The 20,757-nt window shown below is 58.8% G+C and overlaps 1 protein-coding gene across 1 annotated transcript in view; it reads left to right on the forward strand.

Annotated features, from left to right (window-relative positions):
* Positions 1-251: 251 nt before the first annotated feature.
* DAGLA (diacylglycerol lipase alpha) overlaps positions 252-20,757 on the forward strand; it is a 28,233-nt gene continuing 7,727 nt past the window's right edge. Inside the window, exons 1-13 of the mRNA XM_016200473.2 lie at positions 252-385; positions 3,334-3,391; positions 5,712-5,850; positions 6,195-6,406; positions 7,486-7,587; positions 8,005-8,143; positions 11,214-11,301; positions 13,130-13,264; positions 13,886-13,963; positions 16,080-16,204; positions 19,548-19,701; positions 20,277-20,360; positions 20,441-20,518. Coding sequence (XP_016055959.2) covers positions 5,756-5,850; positions 6,195-6,406; positions 7,486-7,587; positions 8,005-8,143; positions 11,214-11,301; positions 13,130-13,264; positions 13,886-13,963; positions 16,080-16,204; positions 19,548-19,701; positions 20,277-20,360; positions 20,441-20,518 — 1,290 coding nt within the window. The 5' untranslated portion in view covers positions 252-385; positions 3,334-3,391; positions 5,712-5,755. The remainder of the gene's footprint in view (positions 386-3,333; positions 3,392-5,711; positions 5,851-6,194; positions 6,407-7,485; positions 7,588-8,004; positions 8,144-11,213; positions 11,302-13,129; positions 13,265-13,885; positions 13,964-16,079; positions 16,205-19,547; positions 19,702-20,276; positions 20,361-20,440; positions 20,519-20,757) is intronic.

Genomic DNA, 20,757 nt, shown 5'->3' on the forward strand with positions numbered 1-20,757 from the left:
GAGGTCAGGGCGGCAGTGACTCTCTGGCCTAGGGACGCTGCTCTTGGTCTGGGACTGGCAGCTCTAGGGTGTGGCTAGACCTGCCTGGTCACCAGCCTCAGCACACAGAGGTCTGGGGGTGCAGGGAAGGTGTGCTTGGGTCTGGGAGGCTCATCTCCTTCCCTGGCCACACTGCAGAGCGATGGGGACGCTGCCCACCTGGGGGTGGAGAGCCCACATAGGTGACTGCGACCTGCAACCGTACCAATGATTGCTGCCTTCTTGCAGATTGATCTCCAGCGAGGGAGCTCATGTGGATTTTGCCGGCGTCCAAGAGGGTTATGCATCTTCAAGAGCGTGAAAGAGTGGATCTCAGCCCAGGCTCCCTGGGGTGACACTGTTAATGGTGTGTCTCTTGGGGGGGTTTGAGCGGGTGTGCCATGAGGAAGGAGAAGGGAGTGGGCTGGCTTGGGGACTTGGGGACTCTGTGTCCACAGAGAGAGCTGGAGCCTCTGGGGCCTTTCTGAACCTCAGCTTCCTCACCCATAGAAGGGGGTGGCAGGACTGGTTCTTAGGTCTCTTCTGACATTCCTGAGTTAGGTGTGGGCTTTGGATGGCAGCAGGAAGGACCTGCTCCTCCTAAGGTAACGGGCCAGAGTCTCTGAGCCTCAGTCTCCCATCCTTCAACAGTGACAATAAGGGAAGGCCAGCACTTACTGAGCACTTACTATGTGACAGGTTCCGTCTTAAGTATGTGAGTCATTTAGCCCTCATGACAGTTCTGAAGTAGACACTGTTCTTAGCCCCATTTCAGAAATGAAGACCCAAGGCACAGAGAGATTAAACAGCTTGTCCAAGGTCACATAGCCAGTGAGTGCAGAGCTAGGACTCACACAGTCTGTTTTTAGTGCATGTGGAGTGAGAGTGACGCTGTCACCCCATCACTGCTGTGAGGATGGAAGGTGATTAGCCCAGGGTTGGGACACCGGAGGTTTGCAGCTGATGTCAGACATATCCCTGTGGCCTGGGCCTGGCTGCCATCCCTCCAGACTCCATCTCCAGCCCATCCCTGGGCCCGGATGCCCAAGGCTACCTCTGGCCAGATGGGAAATTTCACAAGCTGACCTAGAAGCTGGAGGTGGCACTATTGGGATCTCTCCCAGCACATCAGCCTGTCCCCTGTGGGCACTGGGCACTGCAGGCAAGCAAGGTGACCTCCCATCTCCCACATGGCCAGGACCCTGTGTAGGGCCAGCTGGAGGGTAGACACAGCAGCCCACACCCTCTTCCCTCCCGTGGGAGCTCTCGGCACCCCTCAGCTGGGACCTTCTGTTGAGGGCCTCTTCTCCCTGAAACCTGCTTCCAGGGCCAAGCCCAAGGGGACCTTGGGATCAGGGGATAAGGCCCAGCCTGGGGTGCTTTAGCCCACAATCCCGCAAGGCCCACAATGGTGGTGGGGGGGTGTTACCCAGTCTGGACTTACATCTGCTCAGTCCAGCCCTTCTCCATCAGGCGGAGCCAGTCGTGGGCGGCAGCAACACCTGCGCAGACCCCAGCATCCGGCCACAGATCCCCCTGCCAAGAAGTCTCAGGAGCTCTGTTGATATGACAGCCACCACAAATAGAAGCTTGGGGTCTGCCAGGGCCTGTGCAAACCCTCTAGTGACACCATCGCAGTCAGTTCTCCCCATAGCTTTCCAAGGGGGGCGTTACCCCTGCTTTGCAGAAGAAGACACTGAAGCCCTGGGGGGCAGTTAAGACAGCCAGAGGAGGCAGGTGGTCCTCCCTGAACAGGCTGGGGAGGCACTGGGTGGGGTGTGTCCCCAAAAGCCAAGGGTGTGAGCTAAGACAACCCTATAAGAACGGAGCGCCTTCAGGGGGACTTAGGGATGCTTCAGGGGGGAAGAGCGGGGATTGGGGGCAGCCAAGTGAGGCTGCTCAGGAGGAGAGGGGCTGGCTTTGAGGTTGGATGTGCTCCCACTCCAAGGGCACAAGAGGGGGTGTGAAGATGAAGGACGTGCAGGCCCAGCTCTCAGGGACTCTCTGTTGAGCTGGGGCAGGGATGGGCAGCAAGGAATCAGGGAGTTTACTGTAAGGCTGTGCCCAGGGCCACACAGGAGTGAGGAGTCCTGGGATCCCATAAGGGGACAGCCTGTTTAGCCTGAGAAGGGTAGGGTAGGTGGGAGCTACCAGGGAAGGTTTCAAAGAGGAGGTGACTTTTGGCGGGTCTAGAAAGATGAGCAGGGTTTTGTCTGGCAGAGAAACTGGGGTAAACAAAGCACAGTGCCTTCCAAAGAGGTGAATTTAGGGAGCAGCAAATTTGGCGGTGGTAGGTAAAAGAGAATGGGCAGTGTGAGAAGGGGCTGGAGCACCTCCCCAGCCAGAAGGAACCTGCTGGCTGAGGGTAGGACCTGCGCTGGAGTCTGTCCCCACGGATCAGGGAGTATTTTCCTGCTTCAGGACTCAGAGAGGGCAAGGCATCTGCCCAACATTGCACAGCTTGCCTACTGATGACTAAGACCCTTAGCCACCGCTGGAGGGGCTTGGACTTGACCCTGCAGGCCACAGGGAGCCATGGAAGGTTTTTAAAGTAGGGTACAGCATGTGCATTTTTGAGAAGACTTGCATTTTTAGAAAGAGGAACTCCCAGAATGGTTAATACTTAACCCAGGGGCCTGAATCACCAGCAGGGAAATTGGGCTTTGTGGGTGGGGGAAGAAAGGGACTCCCTAGGGCCACTTGAGTTATCCCATCTACATGAGGGGGGGCTCCTGGCACCTCATTCATACTTGCCTGGGCTGGGGGCTAAGACAGGGGAATGGGGAGCCCCAGCAGCGCCCCTGCTCTCCCCCCACTGGAAGGGGCACCATGCTTGCCCTGGAAGTGCCACTGGTCTGGGGTCAGGAGGGGGAGGCTGTGTGCCTGCCCACTGTGGTTGTTGGAGGGGACCGACCCTGTGCCCGGGGAGAAGAGCCAGATGACCTGTGGCAGCCCCAGACCAGGAAGTAGCCTCTGCCCTCTCCCGCCTGAGACATTTCCTCCAGATGAAATCACATCCCCAGCAGGGGAACAGGCCCCCATTGTGAAGAGCTGGGGTCTCCAGAGAAAGGATGGCTTTCAGGCCCTTAAAAATAGCAGCCCTGAGATTTCTGATCCACATGGACTGGAGTTGTCCCATCCTCCCCCCAGCAACAGCACGGGCCCTGTCACCCTCACCCCAGACCATGACCTGTTGGTGACCAGCTGGAGAATCCACTGGCCCAGGCAGGGGAGGGGCAGCTGGCCCAGAAGGGGTTCGCACACTCTCCCTCGGCCTCCCCCTCTCCTGCTAAGACCTGCACTGGCATTTTCCAGAGCGACTGGGGCCTCTGTGGACGGTCTCCCATGTGGTCATCAGCAGAACTTTTAGCAGGTGAGATAATCGACAGATGAGGAAACTGAGTCACAACCAGTAAGTCACACATCAGCAGGTGGTGGAGGAGTAGTGGGCTGGCCCCAGGTGCGGGCCAGAGGGTGCAGGATGTGGTCCCCAGGCCTGTCACATTGGGGTCCACATGATTCGGTGGGCGCTGGCACTGACCATGCTGTTGCCCTCAGGCTGGGGGCAGAGGCTGCCACTGGCCGAATCACTTCAGCGTCTAACACAGCTCTGGCCGCCTCTGCAGGGCCGGCACCGGGCTGGCCCTGCTTCTCCCACCTGAGAGCAGGGAAGGCAGGGCTGTGTGCACGCGTGGGGCTGTGTGTGAGCTTGAGGGGGGTGAGGATGGTATATGTGAGTTTAAGGCGTGTTCATCATTCTAGACTCCAAGAGGCGAAGGGTGGGGGCGAGAGGTAGTTGGCAAGGGCCCCCGGGGCATACCTAAGCATGGGACATTCTGGGCTGCTGGCAGGGGCAGGGTCCTCACCTGCCGCTGCCCCCAGGGGCTGGTGCTCCCCTGCCTCCACCCAGGCCTGTCCCGATTAGAGCAGGAGGACCTGCAGCGCCCCTGGGCGGTCTGGCCCCATGCTGGCCCAGGACCTCTCAGCCATTCTTTTTTTGAGTCAGGGGCTCCCCAGGCCCCACCCCACACTCCACCTTCCCCGCCGGGAGCCATCTGGAGACCAGGAGGGGCTGTGGAGAACCAGTGGCAAAACCCCAGCTGTTGGCAGCTCTGTCCAGCCCTGGCCCTGCTGCCACCCACGATGTCCCAACCCCTCCCGTCGGTCCTTTCTAACGGAAGCCGGTGCTGTCAGCCGCTTGTCAGACACACCACCGCAGCCCTAGCCCCCCGCAGCCCAGACCCCACCCCGGCCACCCCACCACACCGCTCTGCGCTCCGCATCCTCTCCCTGCTCCCCAGATTCCGCTCCGACTCCTCCTCGTAAGAGTGCGATGATGTCACTTCCTGAGGGTGGGGAGAGGAGTAGCACGACCCCAGCAGGCTAGCCCGCCAGCCGCCCGCCAGGCCCCGCTCCGGCCGAGCAGCCCGCAGCCTGCAGCAGCCCATGAAGCGGCTGCGCCCGGAGAGGGAGCTGGAGCCCAGCGGGCTGGACGGCCTGGCCAGCCCCACGCCCCCCGGCCCCCCGGAGGGCTGTGTACAGCTCAGGGAGATTGCCGCTTCCTTCCTGAGTGATGCCGGTCTCTGAGGATACTCGTTTTCCCTGGAGCCGTCACGGGGAGAGGACCAGGTGCCATGTAAGCCTCTGCCGGCCGGGGGCAGCTGTCCACTGTACTCTGCACAGTTCCGTGCAGGGCTACCCTGGAGTCCTCACCGGATCCCTGGAGCAACCCCCCTGGGACCCTTCCGGCTGCTCCACCACCCTTGTTCCCGGCTCTAGGGAGTGGGGCCCGGATTCCTGGCACTCCTCCCTGAGCTTCCCTAGGCTAATTTGAACTCTAATTTCAGAGTTGGGACTTGGGAGGTAAAGGCTGCTTGGCTGCAGGTGGGCATGGGAGATGTGGCTTCCGGGAGGGTGGGATACCCTGTAGGGCTCACCCACCGCCCTTCCAGCAGGGGGCGGGGTGCCTCAGGCATGCTTTTGACCCTGGGTCTCAACCATGCCCTTACCAAACAAGAGGCGTAGCTGAGGTTGGGAATTCTGTCTGGTGGGTGCAAAACCAGGTCATAGAGCATGTCCCCAGGTTCCAGCAAAGCAAGAAACCGAAGACCTAATTCAACAAATATTTACTGAGCACCTACTGTGTGCTGGGCACACCCACCTCCATGCTTGCCATGCCCTTACTCCAGCTGCCCTTACCTCCTACCCCTGCCCATCTCATGCCGGGAGACAGGCTCATGCTTGATCGGGGAAGCCCCCACCCCACGCCAAGGACTGCATGCACTGGCCAGGCCTCCTTGAGGAAGGGCAGTAGCAGGGCCAGGGAGCTCCCCTTACCCCATGTAGGGGAGGCAGGGGGTAAGCCCAGGCCTTGAATGGAGCTGAGCAGTTCTGTTGGGATAACCCCAGGCAGAGCTGATCCCAAGGGGCAAGTGCCAGTCTTAGGGGCTGGAGGGACCTCAGGAGTAGAGTGAAGCCAAGCTGGCTGCTGAGGTCCTTTATATTGGCTCTGGGAGGTCGATAGAGTGGGCGTGGGTCCTGCCCAAAGATGGATTAGCATTTCCGGTGGCCAGGAAGCCTCTGGGCCATGGGAGCTGGGAGAGATGCCAGTGTTGCTGAGCACACCTGGCCAGAGTGCAGTGGCCTCGGTGCTGCAGTGGCCCAGGCAGCCACAGGGTCCTCTGCTCTTTCAGGAGGTGAGCTCCAGGCCCGCTGAGCCTCCGCAGAGCCACCAGCCATGCCCGGGATCGTAGTGTTCCGGCGGCGCTGGTCTGTGGGCAGCGATGACCTCGTCCTGCCAGCCATCTTCCTCTTCCTCCTGCACACCACCTGGTGAGTCTTGGGGCCACACCACCAGCCTGGGTTTGAGGAGAAAGGGCTAAAAGGAGGCTTCCTAGCCATCTGTCCTGATCCTGTCATGCTCCAAGCTCCCAACAGGAGGTGCTTGAAACATACAACCCCTTAGGTGACATACACATGGAGCTCAGGGACCTCACCTGGCCACCACCAGCCCCAGCACTGGGCGGAGCTGCTGCTGTCTCCCATGGCTGCAGCTGGGCTCCTCTCTCTTGCTTCCCTGTCCCTGGCAGCCCGTATCCTCAGAGGCACCCCAGGCTGGGTGGGGCCACGGGAGGTGTGCAGGCTGCCGGCCCCTTTCAACGTGCGTGTCCCCTCAGGTTTGTGATCCTGTCCGTGGTGCTCTTCGGCCTGGTCTACAACCCGCACGAGGCCTGTTCCCTGAACCTGGTGGACCACGGCCGCGGCTACCTGGGCATCCTGCTGAGCTGCATGATCGCCGAGATGGCCATCATCTGGCTGAGCATGCGTGGAGGCATCCTCTACACAGAGCCCCGCGAGTCCATGCAGTATGTGCTCTACGTGCGCCTGGGTAAGGCCACTCGCCTCGGGTGGAGGCTGCTCTGGGTCACCCCCACCTGCACCCTCCTGTGCTCCGTCACTCAGCCAACATTTGTTGGGACATGCGATGGGGCCAGCAGGCTTACTGAGCTTACACTCTAAACCGGGGATGGGCAGACCTTGGCCTGAAGGCCCAATCCAGCCTGCTGTCCGTTTTGGTAAATAAAGTTTTATTGGAGTCCAGCCACACTCATTTATGTTCTTCTTATCTCTGGCTGCTTTTGTGTGACAGCAGCAGAGCTGAGTAGCTGTGACAAAGAGTGTGACCTGCAAAATCTGGAATATTCTCTGGCCTTTACAGAGAAAGTTCCCCCACCTTGGCCTAGGCTGTCTCTTCAGCTGCTTCGCCGTCCTCGGCAAGCAGCCCCTTCCTGGGAAAGGCCTCAGGGGCCTGGACCAGCCAGTTCCCAGGAGGACCGCCGTTGTCCTCCTCATGGGCTGCCTGTGGAACTGGGGCTTCCAGTGCTGCCCCCATCTCCCAACCCCACCCCGCCTCGGCCCCGGGCTCAGCGCTCTGGCCAGAGCAGGGAGCCTTGAGCAGTGGGCTGCAGGGCCTCCTTCCTCCTCCTGCCTCAAGTGCCAGAGGCCTCACCCTGGGAAAATAGAAGTTTCCTTTAAATGAACACTCTCTCATCTAATTCTCACACAGTAATGTAATGTAGACATTGTCCCCCATTTTACAGATGAGGAGACGGAGGCTCAGAGAGACTAGGTAACTTGCCTAAGATACGTCTGATTCCAGTTCATGGATATGATTCTAAAATCCTGAAAGAACAGGGAAACGCCTCTTCATCTACCTCTCCAGTCTCCTTCTCAGGGAGTGTCGGGGTCCAAGGGCACATTGCAGCAGGACAGAGCTGGGAGGACAGCCACGCTCCCTGGGCCCTCTTCTCCACGAGGCCACTGGGCAGGAGGCAGGTGGGGGTCTCACACCCCCGCTGCTGAGCTGGCCGAGGCCCTGTGGTGGGACGGGCCAGGCCGAGGCGCCAGGGCCCTTCTGGGTGGGCAGACAGTGGCCGCCCTTCAGCCAGGGCCCTGCTGTTTTCACAGCCATCCTGGTGATTGAGTTCATCTATGCCATCGTGGGCATCGTCTGGCTCACTCAGTACTACACCTCCTGCAACGACCTCACTGCCAAGAACGTTACCCTCGGTATGTGCGCCGGGGGTAGAAGGGATGGGGTAGAGAGGAAGCTCGAGCACCACCGGGGAAGCAGTTTCGATGGGGGGCTGTGGCCTTCATCCTTGTGGTCTGCCACCGACCTCGGGGGACCCTGATCTGTGGGGCAGCAGCAGGCACAGAGCTGCCTGGGCCAGCAGCTGAAGCCCCCCAGCATCTCATGGAAACCTACAGAGCTTCCTGCTCTGTACCAAGGGTAGGCACTGGGGTCACGGCCCAGCAAGGGGATGGCCTCATGGCCAGAGCCTAGAGCCAGGGCTTCTGGGCCTTGCTGTTGGGTGCCATGAGCAGTTGGGGACAGGGAGCCTCCAGCACCCTTTACTTTAGAGCTGGTGAGTCGGGGAGGTGTCCCAGAACCTCCGCCTCCTGCTTCCTACTGCTGCCCCGCAGGGATGGTCGTCTGCAACTGGGTGGTCATCCTCAGCGTCTGCATCACCGTCCTCTGTGTCTTTGACCCCACGGGCCGTACCTTCGTCAAACTGAGAGCCACCAAGAGGAGGCAGCGCAACTTGCGGACCTACAACCTACGGTTAGTTGGCTGGGCAGTGGGCAGTCCCCTCGTGGGATTTGCTGACAGGTGGGCAAGGCTGGCCCCACACCTCCCAAACTGCATCGCAGCCTATGTGAGCCATGGCCTTGGTCCAAGGCTTAGCGTCTCCCTGCCTCAGTTTCCTGGTCTATAAAGTGGGACAGTTGATAGTTCCTGCCTCATGCTGCTATAATGAGATTTAAATTAGGTAATACGCACAAAGTGGTCAACACAGTGCTCACATTGGTTCGTGATCAGTAAGTGGTAGCCATTGTTAGCATTGTTCTCACCTTCAAAGCCAATAACTACGACAGTAATAGCAGTAGGCACTTGTAAGCCGAGCCAATCGTATATAGTATTAACTACAATAGCTCCATGAGGTAGCTGTTACCATCTTTATAACACAGATAAAGAAACTGGGCCCAGAGAGGTTATGTGACTTGCCTGAGGTGACTGATGCATGATGCATGATGAAGCTGGGATCAAGCCCAGGCAACCTGGCTTTAGAGCCCTTGCTCTTAACCAGTAGGCTAAGCTGACTCTAGGATTAAGGGGGCCAGAGGATGTTAATAAAGGAAGGCTTCCTGGAGGGAGTCAGTTTCACATGGTGTTTTGCAGAAAGAGGAAGGTGTGCCGTGGCCGAGAAAATGAGAGAGGACACTCGGGGTCATAGCACTTCTTGTTTACTGAAAGAAAAAGAGAGAGGGATTTCCCCGGGGGGTGGCGGTCACAGTAAGTTCTGTGAATTGGGCTTCTGTTGAGAGTTAGGCCCGGGGCCCTTTCCACCATCAGCCCTTCCACGACCCTGGTGCGGCTGTGAGTCCCATTCTGCAGACAGGAGTCGAAATCCCAGAGAGGCAGGTCACTTGCCCCAGGTCCAGTTTGTGGGGCACGGAACTGGCTCTACATCTCCAGCCCAGGGCAGCGGGGTCAGGAGCCCTCTGCCCCCCTTTTGCCCAGGGCCCCTTGCCCAGCAGGAGTACCCCCCGCCCGACCCTCCTGCCTCCGTGTTCCGCTCCTCTCAGGCCCTCCACGTCAGCTCAGCACTGCAGTCAGAGCCACACCCAGGCCTGCACTGGCCACCTCCCAGCCCAAAATGCCAGGTCCCAGAGCCAAGGCCCCGGAGCCTGTTTTCCTCCCCGTGTAGCTGGCCACCACCACCCGTCCCATTTTGCTCACTCCGTGCACACGCCCCGCCTGACCCGGTTTCTGGGCTCCTGGGGCCCTGGATAAAAATCTCCCCTCCCCTACTCTGTGTAATTGCCTTTGGGACCCAGGAGAGCCAACGCCTTTGCAGTTGGAGGTTGGCAGTGGCTGTCATTTTAACTAGAAAGTCTTCCTGCGATCTCTGGGCCCTGTGCGGTGAGTAAGAGGCCTCAGAGCTCATAGGTCCCGTCCTGTTGCGGTTTCTCCAGCTCTCGGGTGGGGCTCGGGTGGGCGGCCAGGCCGTGGCTCGGTTAGTGTGATCACCTCTCGGGCTGTTCTCCACTCACCCTCGCTCTGCTCTGAAACAGTGTTTCTAACAAGGACATTTTGAGGCCCGCCGACCCTTCGTCCACTTCCAGGTTCAGGGGTGCGCACGAGCCCTGCTGTGTCTCACTGACAGGTTAATTGAGTTTCTGGAAGTCAGGAAGCTGTTTAGGTCCTTGGCCTTTCTCCTAGTGACATCTGGTGAGGGTTGGGAAATGGATTATTCCCAGCACTACTCCCTGGGGGCCTTGACCTTGGATCTTTGCAAAAGGAGTATCTGACCTCCCTTCACTTTAGTGAGTCCCAGGGCAGAGGGGTGCTGGTCTGTGAACTTTTTCTGTGCAGATTTAGTATGTCTCACCCTGTGTTGGTCTCTGTCGCCTAACTTAATGCATTAGGCCAAACCTGTCACCATCGCCATCTGCCCCCTGGTGGACATAAAGGGTACTGCAGCGCATCGTACACTTAGCACTTCCATCAGGCACAGACCCAGCAGAAAATTCTCTTTGAAGCTTTGAAAACCCCATTCGGTTAGAAAGGGTTAAAACAACAACAACACATGATGCTCTGGGAGCCTAGCTTGGCCAGCATGCTTTCCCTTTATCAAGCCCCTGGCAGGCAGGGCATTGGATTAAGATGTAAGCCTGCCCAAGTCCCTTAGGGTTGACAGGTCCCAGAAACAGCAGTTCCCGTGCACACTTTCCTAATCCCGCCTGTAGCCCTGGAGGCCCTATGGCTTTCCCTGGACTTGTGGAACCGGGGTTGGGAACAGGACATGGCCTTTGCCACAGAGAAGAGCCCAGAGGCTCGGGAAGGGGGGCCCGTCCTGTCACTCCTCGTGGACGCTAAGTGCCTTTTAGTGTTCAGGGCCACCCATGCCTCCCCCTCCTGACCACCTGGCATCACGCTTTGATGGGGCCAGTAGGAGGACATGCATCACAAAAGCAAGCCAGTTCCTTCTTGTTCAGTCTGAAAATTGACATTTTAAATATTGGATCTGTCATCTTTATGTTCAAAGCATACCAACTTCTAGGTACCTGACATTGGAAGGGCCTCTGTGGATAACTGGCCAGTTGCTCTGCCTTTACAGCAGACTCCTGGATACCTGACTCTGCATCTGAACAGCCAGACCCAGGGGGGCTGGGTGGAGGGGAGAATGGCGAAGGCCAGCCATGCAGATGAAGGCTGAGGGCTCTCTCTCCTCTGATGTCACAGATCCAAGGAGCTGGGAAGTTCAGAGCCTCATTCAGCCCTTAAACTTCCCCTAAGTACAGAGAATGTATTCAAAATCCTTTTGAGGGGAAACAGCTCTGTGTGATAGGTTTGGGCTCCCAGCTTCAAATCCCCCAAGGTGTGCTGGTGTTCAGTCTGCCTGGGCCCTAGCCTTGGCACCTTAGGCCAGCAGGAGTCCCCCCAGGGGACAGCCAGGTCACCGGCCACCTAGCTTTGGCTGGGCCTGGACCTGTTCTCCCCTAGACCCTTTCAGGGAGCCCTTTTGTGGGATCCTGGGAACAGGCCACCCTGTTTTCATAATGTCTGGGCCCTGGCTCTGCTGGCCCAGCCATGTGACCTCACACATACCAACTCTCCCCCTTTGCAGGCACCGATTGGAGGAGGGTCAGGCCACCAGCTGGTCTCGCCGGCTCAAAGTGTTCCTCTGCTGCACCAGGACGAAGGACTCGCAGTCAGTAAGTACTGGGAGGTCGTGTCCCTCTGAGACGGCTCACATCCTGCTGTCAACAACTCGGAGTCTGCTCCTCATTGCAGAGCCCGGGGGGCAGGGCTGGCAAAAGGGAGCTGGGTTCTGAGCAGGAACCAGTGACAGCGTCCTCCTGTGAGCCCTCTCCGCATGTGAAACAGCTGTCCCTTGTTTTGTCAAGGGCACAGAAAGATTTAAAGATTTTCACTGACCTCCTTGGAGCTCAGAGGCTAGTTTAGGAGAAGAGATACTCAAAACTCAGGGCAACCTGAAGACAAAGAAAAGCAGCATATCAGCAGCCGCAGGTGACTCCGGAAGACCCGTTGGAGCTATGGAGTGCTCCTTGCGACCTAGATGCGCAGGCAGCCTTCAGCCTGGCCCTCTGAGGAGCAGCTGGAGGGCCAGACCTGTCAGTGGCAGGGAGCTGCAGGAGGGCCTGGTCAGCTGGGGGTGGCCACTGGGGGCAGGGGAGGCAGGGCCTTCGGGGTCCTCGAGGCCAAGCTCCCAGCAGTGGCAGGGCCCTTCAAGATCATCTAGTCCCGCCCCTCGTTTTGCAAACCAGGCAGCTGATGTCCAGAGACGTGGAGTGACTTGCTCAGTGTCCCACAGCTAGTTAGTGGCAGAGCCAGTGAGCTCAGGAGACTGCTCCTCCCTGAGCCAGACAACAAGTGCCCTCCATGGAAGCCACCAGAAGCCTTGAGTGGCTCTTGCCCATCAGCAGCCCCTGGTGAGCTGTCGAGTGAGTAATCAAGTGTAAGAAAGCCCCTCCGAGGTTCCGTGGGTGGGGAACAACCCCACGAGCCTAGGTACATAGGCAGGTCACGCGTAGGGCAGGAAGCAGTCCCCTGGCAGATGGGGGCTGGGCCTGCCAGAGCCCGTGGAGGCCACACTCGGTGTCAGGGCTGGTGCTGGAGGCTGGTGAGAAGGTAGAATATCACGGGGGACCCAGGGGTCACGTCCAGTCCAGGGTATGTTTTCTTCAGCCTTTGCCGTGTAGCTTAAACACTTGAATTGGATGCCAATATCCAAAACCAGGGGCATTGGTATGAACTTCTATATTTCTGGCTCTGGCAGTTCCGGCCCCTTGCGGGGCCGCTTAGCTGGAGCTGAGTCGTAGCTGACTCCCTTTGGCTCCATTAGGCACTTGAGTTTACATCCCTTGACTTTTCTTCTCTTACAAGTGCCAGACACTCAAGGGTGAAACCCCACAAAAGAAAGCCAGTTGCCATGAATTTGTTCCCACCACAGCCTCTCCTAACAGGTTAGGGACGAGGTTCCAGACTCCAGCTCCGTGTGAGGGAGGGAGGAGCAGCAGGACTGTCCTGAGGTCAGGGCGTGCAGAGGAGCCAGGCACATGGCGGGGGGTCCCTGAGCCTACAGTCCTGGACAGGAGGTGGGAGAAACTCAGCGTGGGGAGGAAGCAGGCACAAGCTTAGTTTTGGCTTTTCTGCTGGAGAGAAAGGCTGGCGGAGAAAACAGCAGGCTGTGTAGGCCTTGAGTCCTAGTGTCTGGGGAAAGAGCAGGAAATGGCTCCAGTTGGCATCTTTGCACGCTAGATAGTGATGCCGTGGGAACTCCAAGGACAGAGAGGCCGGGAGATGAAGATGGAGAAGGCTCAGGTGTGCAGGGCCCAGAGCAAGGCCCCAAGGCTTACACTGCAGAGGGCCACACGGTCGGGCCCAGCTAGAGCCATGAGGTACCAGGTGAACTTGCTCAGGGGCCCAGAGCAGACACCCAGCTCCGGGGGATTCACTCCTGGTCTCTTGTCCTCTCTCCTGCTCCCCCACCCCTGCCTCCCACCTCCCTGGACTTCATAGGATGCTTACTCAGAAATCGCCTACCTCTTTGCTGAGTTTTTCCGGGACCTGGACATTGTGCCATCTGACATCATCGCTGGCCTGGTACTGCTTCGGCAGCGACAGCGGGCCAAGCGCAACGCCGTGCTGGACGAGGTAAGAGCCCGGCCCCTCTCTGGGTGGCCTCCCTACACCACCTTTCCCCAGGCCTCGCCCTGTGCCCCTGCTACTGCTGCTCCTGGCTCCCCACGTCCTCTTGGGCCCTGGAGGTCACCCTCTGGTGCTCACTCCCCTTTCTTCCCCGGCTCATCCCTGCAGCCACCACTCATGGCTGTTGCTTGAGCAACAACCTCCCTCCGCTGGGCCATGTGTGGCTGCTTCCCAGGCCGGGTGGCCACAAGGGACTTCTGACCATAGGGGCTAATGAATGACACAGCTCTGGCTTCAGCCTGTGCACTTGCCTCTCCATTGCACCCTCCCCACCCCGCACAACACACCAGTACCAGCTAGGGCCTCCTAGCATCTCCTGCGAAATGTGGTTCCCCCTGGCTGGGGCTAGGAACGTCCCCAGGAAGGGGTGGGGGTGATGCTTTGAGTGGAAGAGAAGGAAGACCTTGGCTTTTGGGAAAGTGGCCCGGTCACGGGAGAGCTAGGAGCCCCTCCCTCGCTGGGCTCTCAGGCCCTGGGGAAGCAGCAGAGTGCAGAGCTGGGTGCCTGGGCCCCCTCTCTTAGCGCTCAGCGGGCCTGGGGCAGCCGCTTCACACAGCTGTTTTCCAGGCCAACAATGACATCTTGGCCTTCCTGTCTGGGATGCCAGTGACCAGAAACACCAAGTACCTCGACCTCAAGAACTCGGTGAGTCAGAGCCACCCCCGTCCCACCCTGTCCTGGGTTAACAAAATAAATCAGTCAAACCTGTGAAGAATTTTTGTGAGTTTACTTGAAGCAAACTGTCGACAGTTGCTGGGAAGCCAAAACCTCAACGGATTGAGATAATGCTCCGGAGAATGGCAGTTTCGCGTTGTATTTTATACATTACACTGAGAAGGGGAGATGTAAGTGGGTTACATGGAATCTATTGGTGATAGATTAGGGAGGCGGGAGAAAGCAAAATTACTTTGACGTTCCAACTATATGTTAATGTAGATGCAAAAACACAATAGACAGGCTCAGTTAAGGTAAAGATTGACCTTGTCAAGAAAGATACCAGCCTAGGGCATGACTACTCACCATAAACTGCTCTTTAGTTAAAAAGTTTTCATTTCAGACCATCCTTTGCGGTTACTTTGGGCCTGTAAATTTGCAAGGCCACCATGCAGGCCTTCCCTGAGCTCGTCAGGTTAGCATGTGGCCCCTTTTCATCCACACCCAGCCCCTCTCTCTCTCTGCTGGAGTGACTGGAGCAAACCACCTGCTCCAGCATCAGTCCCCCTGAGCTCCCCAGACAGACAGACCCTCTTCTAGATCTCGCCTGAGAACCCCCTCCACGCTGGTTCTATCCACGAACCCCCTGAATCTCTTCTTGCCCTTGCGCAGGATGTTCGGCCCTGGCCTCTCAAGGCTATAAAGTGCTTCCCAGAGGGAGCTGCTACTGTTACTCTTGTCGTTGCTGTCGCCATAAAAGGCAGCGGGATGTAGCACTTGGGTTTCCAGCTTCGAGTAGCAGAACCTCAACCTCTCCTCCGGTGCTTCTAGTAGACATCCAGTCAGTGTGTGTCACAAGGATGAGGGGGTATCTCTTGCCACCAGCCTGCTCTGCCTCAGGAGCAAACCTGGGTGTGCATCAGCTCCCCACTGACCCCCTGAGCCTCTTCCCACATGTGTAGATGGCCCTGGGCACACCTTGCACTCAGAGCTCTGGTGGGGAGGAAGCAAACCCTCCTGAGTCCAGTTCTCAGTGCAGTGCCAGCAAACAGTGGTGCCAATCAGGATGTTGCTAGAAAGGATTCATCCTACCATCTGAATCTCCCTGAAAAGTGTGGGTCTCATCTGTCCCCACTCCCCAAAGCGGGCCTTTGCATCCCCTCTGAAAACAGCCTGTGCGTGGCAGGTGCTCACGAGCGGGCGGGGCAGGCAGCCCAGCCTATAGGTGCTGGGTCCCTGCCTGCCACATGGCAGAGGCAGTGCCCTGCCCTGCAGCCTAGGGCTCTGACACGAGGATAATTACCTTCTCCAGTTCCGTTCCACCCCTCTGGGCCATGATTAAGGCATACCTTTCTCACTTCACAGATGACTAATCACCCTCTAACTTTTATAAGGTGATTAATTCCCTCTAAGTGCAGTAGTCCTCCAGCCCCTGGGGAGCCAGGACACTGGACTTGGCTTTGTTTTTTTGGGCACTGCCCTTCTGCGTCCCTCTAGCCCTCTGGGCTGATAACAGCCCCTGGCCTCAAACACTGGGTTTCCAACTGGCACCTTTCTCCAGAGAGATCCCAGTCTGCCCAGAGAGATCCCAGTCTCCCCAGCTGCCCCCTTTAAGCTAGTGACCCAGTGTGTCAAGCTAGAGAGTCGGTGACTTGTCTGGTCACCTGGTGTATCAGTGTCCAGGGCTGGCCCCACAGCTCAAGGCCTAGACACGCCCAACTAGAGAACCCAGGGCCTCTCAGGGTTAAATTTCCCTTCTCAGGCCTGACTACTGAGGCGGGTGATGGCCACTCACCCCTCCCTCTCTCTTCCTTTATTGGGAAACTGGGCAAAGAAATCAATCCAGTGCTCCGTGTGCTTTTCTGTTCCCAAATCATTAATTCTGCGATTGGAGCAACAGGACAGGTCTCGGGAGGATTTGTGCCCTGGTTGCATGGAGATAATTAGGGAAATGCAATTATCATTTGGAGGAGCAGTCCCTCCTCCAAGGCGGGAGAGGCGTCTGCAGCCTGTGGGGAGCCTGTGGGGAGCCTGTGGGGAGCCAGCGGGCCCTGAGGCTGCGGGTGTGAAGGTCAGGAGGTGACAATCGCTGCCTCCTCTCTTCCAGCAAGAGATGCTCCGCTACAAAGAGGTCTGCTACTACATGCTGTTCGCGCTGGCCGCCTATGGGTGGCCCATGTACCTGATGCGGAAGCCTGCCTGTGGCCTCTGCCAGCTGGCCAGGTCCTGCTCGTGAGTACCGTCCCCTCTGCCCCCCGGTCAGCGTGTGTGGAGGGGCCGAGGCCCGGAAGCTGGGCCTGAGGAGCGAGGCTTTTCCTAAGCAGACTGTGCCTGTGCCCTGGTCCACCTCCCCTGGCCTGTGCTTGTCCTTCGTCCCACCTGGGCCTCCACCTCCCTCGTTCCATCTTAGCCCTGGGCAGAGAACGTGGGTTTTGGGATAACACAGTTCCAGGTTTGAATCTAGACTTTGTCACTTGCAGCCTTGGGCAAGTGTCTCCTTCTGCCAGCCTCCGTTTCTTTACCTGTAAAGTGGGGATGGTGGTGCACACCTCCTGGGATGGTTTTGAGAGGATTGAATGGGATGGTGCCCATCTGGCACTGCTGGCTGCCACTCCTCCCTCTCCCTGGCCCTCTCAACCACTCCCCTCTGCCTCCATCTCCCCTTCTCCTGCCTGTTCCAGAGCTCTGCCTCTCTCAAGGGAAGGACTCCCGGTGGAGAGGCCCATTCCATGGGGGCCTCTGGGAAGGCCCTCCAGTGAAGGGCTCTCTGCAGGGAGCTGGCAGCTGGGCACGGCCCTCAGTCCACAGCCAGGGCCTGGGTGGATTCTGCTTTCCCCAGTGGGCCAGGGAAGGGCACAGTTCCAGGGGGGGCCTCCCCATACTTGATATTCCACTTTCAGTGCAGGCCACGCAGAAGGAGGACAGCTCCCTGGCTCCCTGTTCCAGAAAGGCTGGCATGCTGGGCAGGCAGCTCCTGTCTGCGACACCCCTGTCCTAGGACCCACAGCAGCCACCCTTCCTGTAGAGCCTTCCTTTCCACAGAAAACTGGGTGGCTCTCAGGACCTTCTTTTCACCATCATCCCAGCAAGTGACAGAATGGACCAGGGCACCCACGCCCCCTTCCCATCTTTGCCAGCCCGCACACAGCTGGAGCTCCTCCCAGCATCCTTGGGAGTTCCCGCCGAGGCTGAGAGCTTCTCAAATGAGCACCAACCCCAGAGTCCCATGACTGGGACTCCGACAGGCCCTGCTCCATTACTCACGGGCAGGGTGGGGCTGTCATTTGTACGGCAGTGTCCACAGGCTGTCTCAGAAGCCAGGGAGTCACTGACAGGCCAGGCACTCAGGGCCTCTGCAGACAGGAGGGCTGTTGGCATTTGTAGCAGCTTCTTGGTGCTGCAGGAAGAGGGAGCTGAGGGTCTTCAGACCCAGCACTGACCAAAGGAAGGAGGGCTGCCCACCTGCCTTGGCCTGGACCCTTCACCTGGCAGCATTTCTCCCATCCCACATCCCAGGAAGAGCATGGCAAGCCAGACCTGCCCATGGACCTGCCCCCTTCCCCGTCTCCTCCTGGCAGGAGCACTGGCCTCAAAAATGCAGCGCCCCGCCCCCTGCTGGCCCTGCTGTGCTCCTCAGCTCCTGGCCCCCAGATCACTGACTCAGAGGCAGCCCCTCACTGGACAGAGGGAGAGCCACCATTATTGAGTGCCTGTTGTATGCAGGTTCCCCTCTGAATCTTGGGCCTTTGATCTCACACTTTTCTCGTGAAGTAACTATTAGCACCTGCTCTTACAGAGGAGGAAACTGAGGCTTCAGACAGCCTAGTACCCTCCAGGCCTTCACAGTCAGGAAGGGACACCCAGAGCAAGGGTTCAAGTCCAGGTCTGTCCAAAGGTCGCACTGTGTGGCCACATGTTCAATGCTAGGAGAGGGGGCTGAGGTTGGAGAGCAGACAGCTACCTGAGAACAGGAACCTAACCCCCAAGCCCAGGATGGCCCCCACTTGGCCTGGCAAGGGGTGCAGGGACTCAGCATGCATCGAGATGGTCACCCAGTAGCTTCCAAGAGTTGGCCCTACCCTGGGTTTTCTCAGCAAGTCTTCTCCCATTTGGGAAGTGTGTCACAGTCCTTCAGGTGCTACTCGAGTGAAGACAAAACCTCTCAGCATCATCAGAACTCAGGATTCCTCGTAAAATCTCAGCTGTCATCTCAAGACAGCCGGCAGGCTCCAGTCCTGGCTCTTGGCTTGATCTGTTGGGTGTTGGCTCCCTCTGGTGGCCTGAGGAGCAGCTGCACCCCTTGCCGGGTGCCTAGCTCAGCCGCTCACACCCATTCATTTGTGGGGAGCCCACTATGTGCCTGGCACTGTTTGGGTCCTGGAGACATAGCTCTGAAGCAGAGCAGAGCCTACCCTGAGGAGCCCGTCACCTGGTTGGGAGGCACAGACAATGCACAGACAGGAAACAGAGCCTGTTGGAGCAGATGAGCATTTTGGAGAAAATAAAGCCAGGTGGGGAACGCCGGTGCGGGGCTGGCTGTTAGGCGTGGCCCAGGTGGAACGCACTATAACATTTCAGCAGAGGCCTGAAGGAACGAGGTGCCCAGCCACACGGGGTCCAGGAGAGTGTTTTAAGCAGGGTGAGCCAGGGGTGCAGAGGCGCTGAGGCAGGAATATGGCCGAGGCATCTGAGGGAGGGCAAGAGGCCACTGTGGCCGGAGGGAAGTCGGAGGCAGCGGGCTGGAGAACTGGGGCCAGATGGGGCAGGGCCCGGCCGCTGAAAGGACCTGGCTCTGACATTGGGCAAGAAGGGCCGCGTTGTGAGGTTTTGAGTGAAATGATGTGGCTTGACTTTTATCTGCAAGGTTCACTCTGGCTGCTGAGTTGAGAAGGTAGGGGGCTGAGGTAGATGAGGGACACCGGGCAGGGCGCCACTGTGACCACCGAGGCAGAGATGATGGCGTCATGGAGCAGGGGTAGGGGCGGAGGCCAGGGAAGGCTGTCAGAGTCTGGTTATGACTCTGAAGGTAGTGCGAACCCATGTGCTGACCAAGTGGATGTGGGCTGTGAGGTGGGGAGGGGACCTGAAGATGGCTCTGAGCATGGGACTGAGGGGTGAGTGGGCAGGGCGTGGAGGGCAGTGGGGAGCACGGGCGCCTGGGACTTGGGGAGGCTGAAGCCCTGCTGGTGGTGGGATGGGAGCACCTGAGCGGTTCATTAGCACCCGGGTGGTATTAAAGCCCGAGACTGGATGAGGCCCTGCGGAGCGGGTGTGCCAGAGGGAAGGGGACTCCAGCACTGACCTCTGAGCCTCGGTGAGAGGACGGGCCAAGGAGACTGCTGGCGAGGGAGACACAGTCCCGGACTGAGGGCACTCAAGGGGGAGGGAAGAACCATCCAGATCACAGGTCACCTGCTGCCAAGAAGCCAAGTGAGACAAGGGCTGGGAACTGGCCTGTAGAACTTTGCAGGAGGATTGGGAGGGGGTGGGGATGCAAGAGGGGTCCAGAGGGGATGACAGAAAAAACTGCTGTTTTGGAGGCCCCTGGCCCTGAGCCCCTGCCACCCCACCCCAGGTGCTGCCTGTGCCCCGCACGGCCCCGGTTTGCCCCGGGAGTCACTATCGAAGAAGACAACTGCTGTGGCTGCAACGCCATTGCCATCCGGCGCCACTTCCTGGACGAGAACATGACGGCGGTGGACATTGTCTACACCTCCTGCCATGACGCGGTGAGGGCGCGGGCGGCTGGGCCAGGCTGTTGTGCAGCATCCCCCAGCTTCTGGCCTCTGCAGGCTGCGGAGAGGCAGTCGGGGCTGCGGCCTGGTGCCAGGAGCAGGCGGCACGGGCCTGGGCACCTGAGCTGTCCCACAGTCAGTGGGAGCTCTTGGCTTTGCTGGCACTGCCAGCAGCAACCTCCAGACCTCCCCTAGCTGGGCAGACCAGAGATGGGCCCTTCTCCCCACACCTCCTCTCTGGAAGTGACCCCAACCCTACGCCCAGGGTTAGAGCTCCCCAGCCTCAGCCTTTGGGGGAAGGAACCTGGGGAGGAAGCAGCAAGGCCCTGGGGATGGGGCAGCCATCTCTCTGGACCCAGCAGGCAGGGTGGCAGCACCTGGGAGGCATTGTGGGCTGTGACCTGGGCCGGGAGGGATCTACTGTGCCGTCTATGGGACCAGCGGACTGGCAGGGGCCCAGTGACTGGTGGAGACAGATTCCCCGGCCAGAAGGAGACCTGCTTAGGTCACTAGCCTGAGTTTGGCCCCATCCCAGGGCTGCTCAGGCTCATGAGCCACCCTTCTCCCAGGTGTACGAAACCCCCTTCTATGTGGCGGTGGACCATGACAAGAAGAAGGTGGTGATCAGCATTCGGGGAACTCTGTCCCCCAAGGTACGCTGCCTGTGGCTCCCTGCCTACCCCTGGGGATCCCCTCACAGCCCTGCCCCTCACCTGTTCCCTCTCTCCACAAGGACGCCCTGACAGACCTGACTGGTGATGCTGAGCGCCTCCCCGTGGAGGGGCACCACGGCACCTGGCTGGGACACAAGGTACCCTCCTCGTGGGCCCCGAGGGCCCCGTCTTCTCCCCTGCCAGCACGCCGACCTGCCCTGTTGGTGGGGTGGGGTCCTCCCTGCTTGTTGGACTCACTGGTAGAGATTGGTCAGAGAGGTGTGTCGCTGGCTGGGACCCCCCACAGCCCTGCCCGGCCAGGATCCTGACCCAGAAGAGCCTAAGGAGGCAGCTGGGAAGAGATCACACTGGTTTCTATTAGACACACAAACCCTCT

The sequence above is a fragment of the Miniopterus natalensis genome, chromosome 11 (assembly GCF_054644295.1).
Source record: "Miniopterus natalensis isolate mMinNat1 chromosome 11, mMinNat1.hap1, whole genome shotgun sequence".
Taxonomy (NCBI): domain Eukaryota; kingdom Metazoa; phylum Chordata; class Mammalia; order Chiroptera; family Miniopteridae; genus Miniopterus; species Miniopterus natalensis.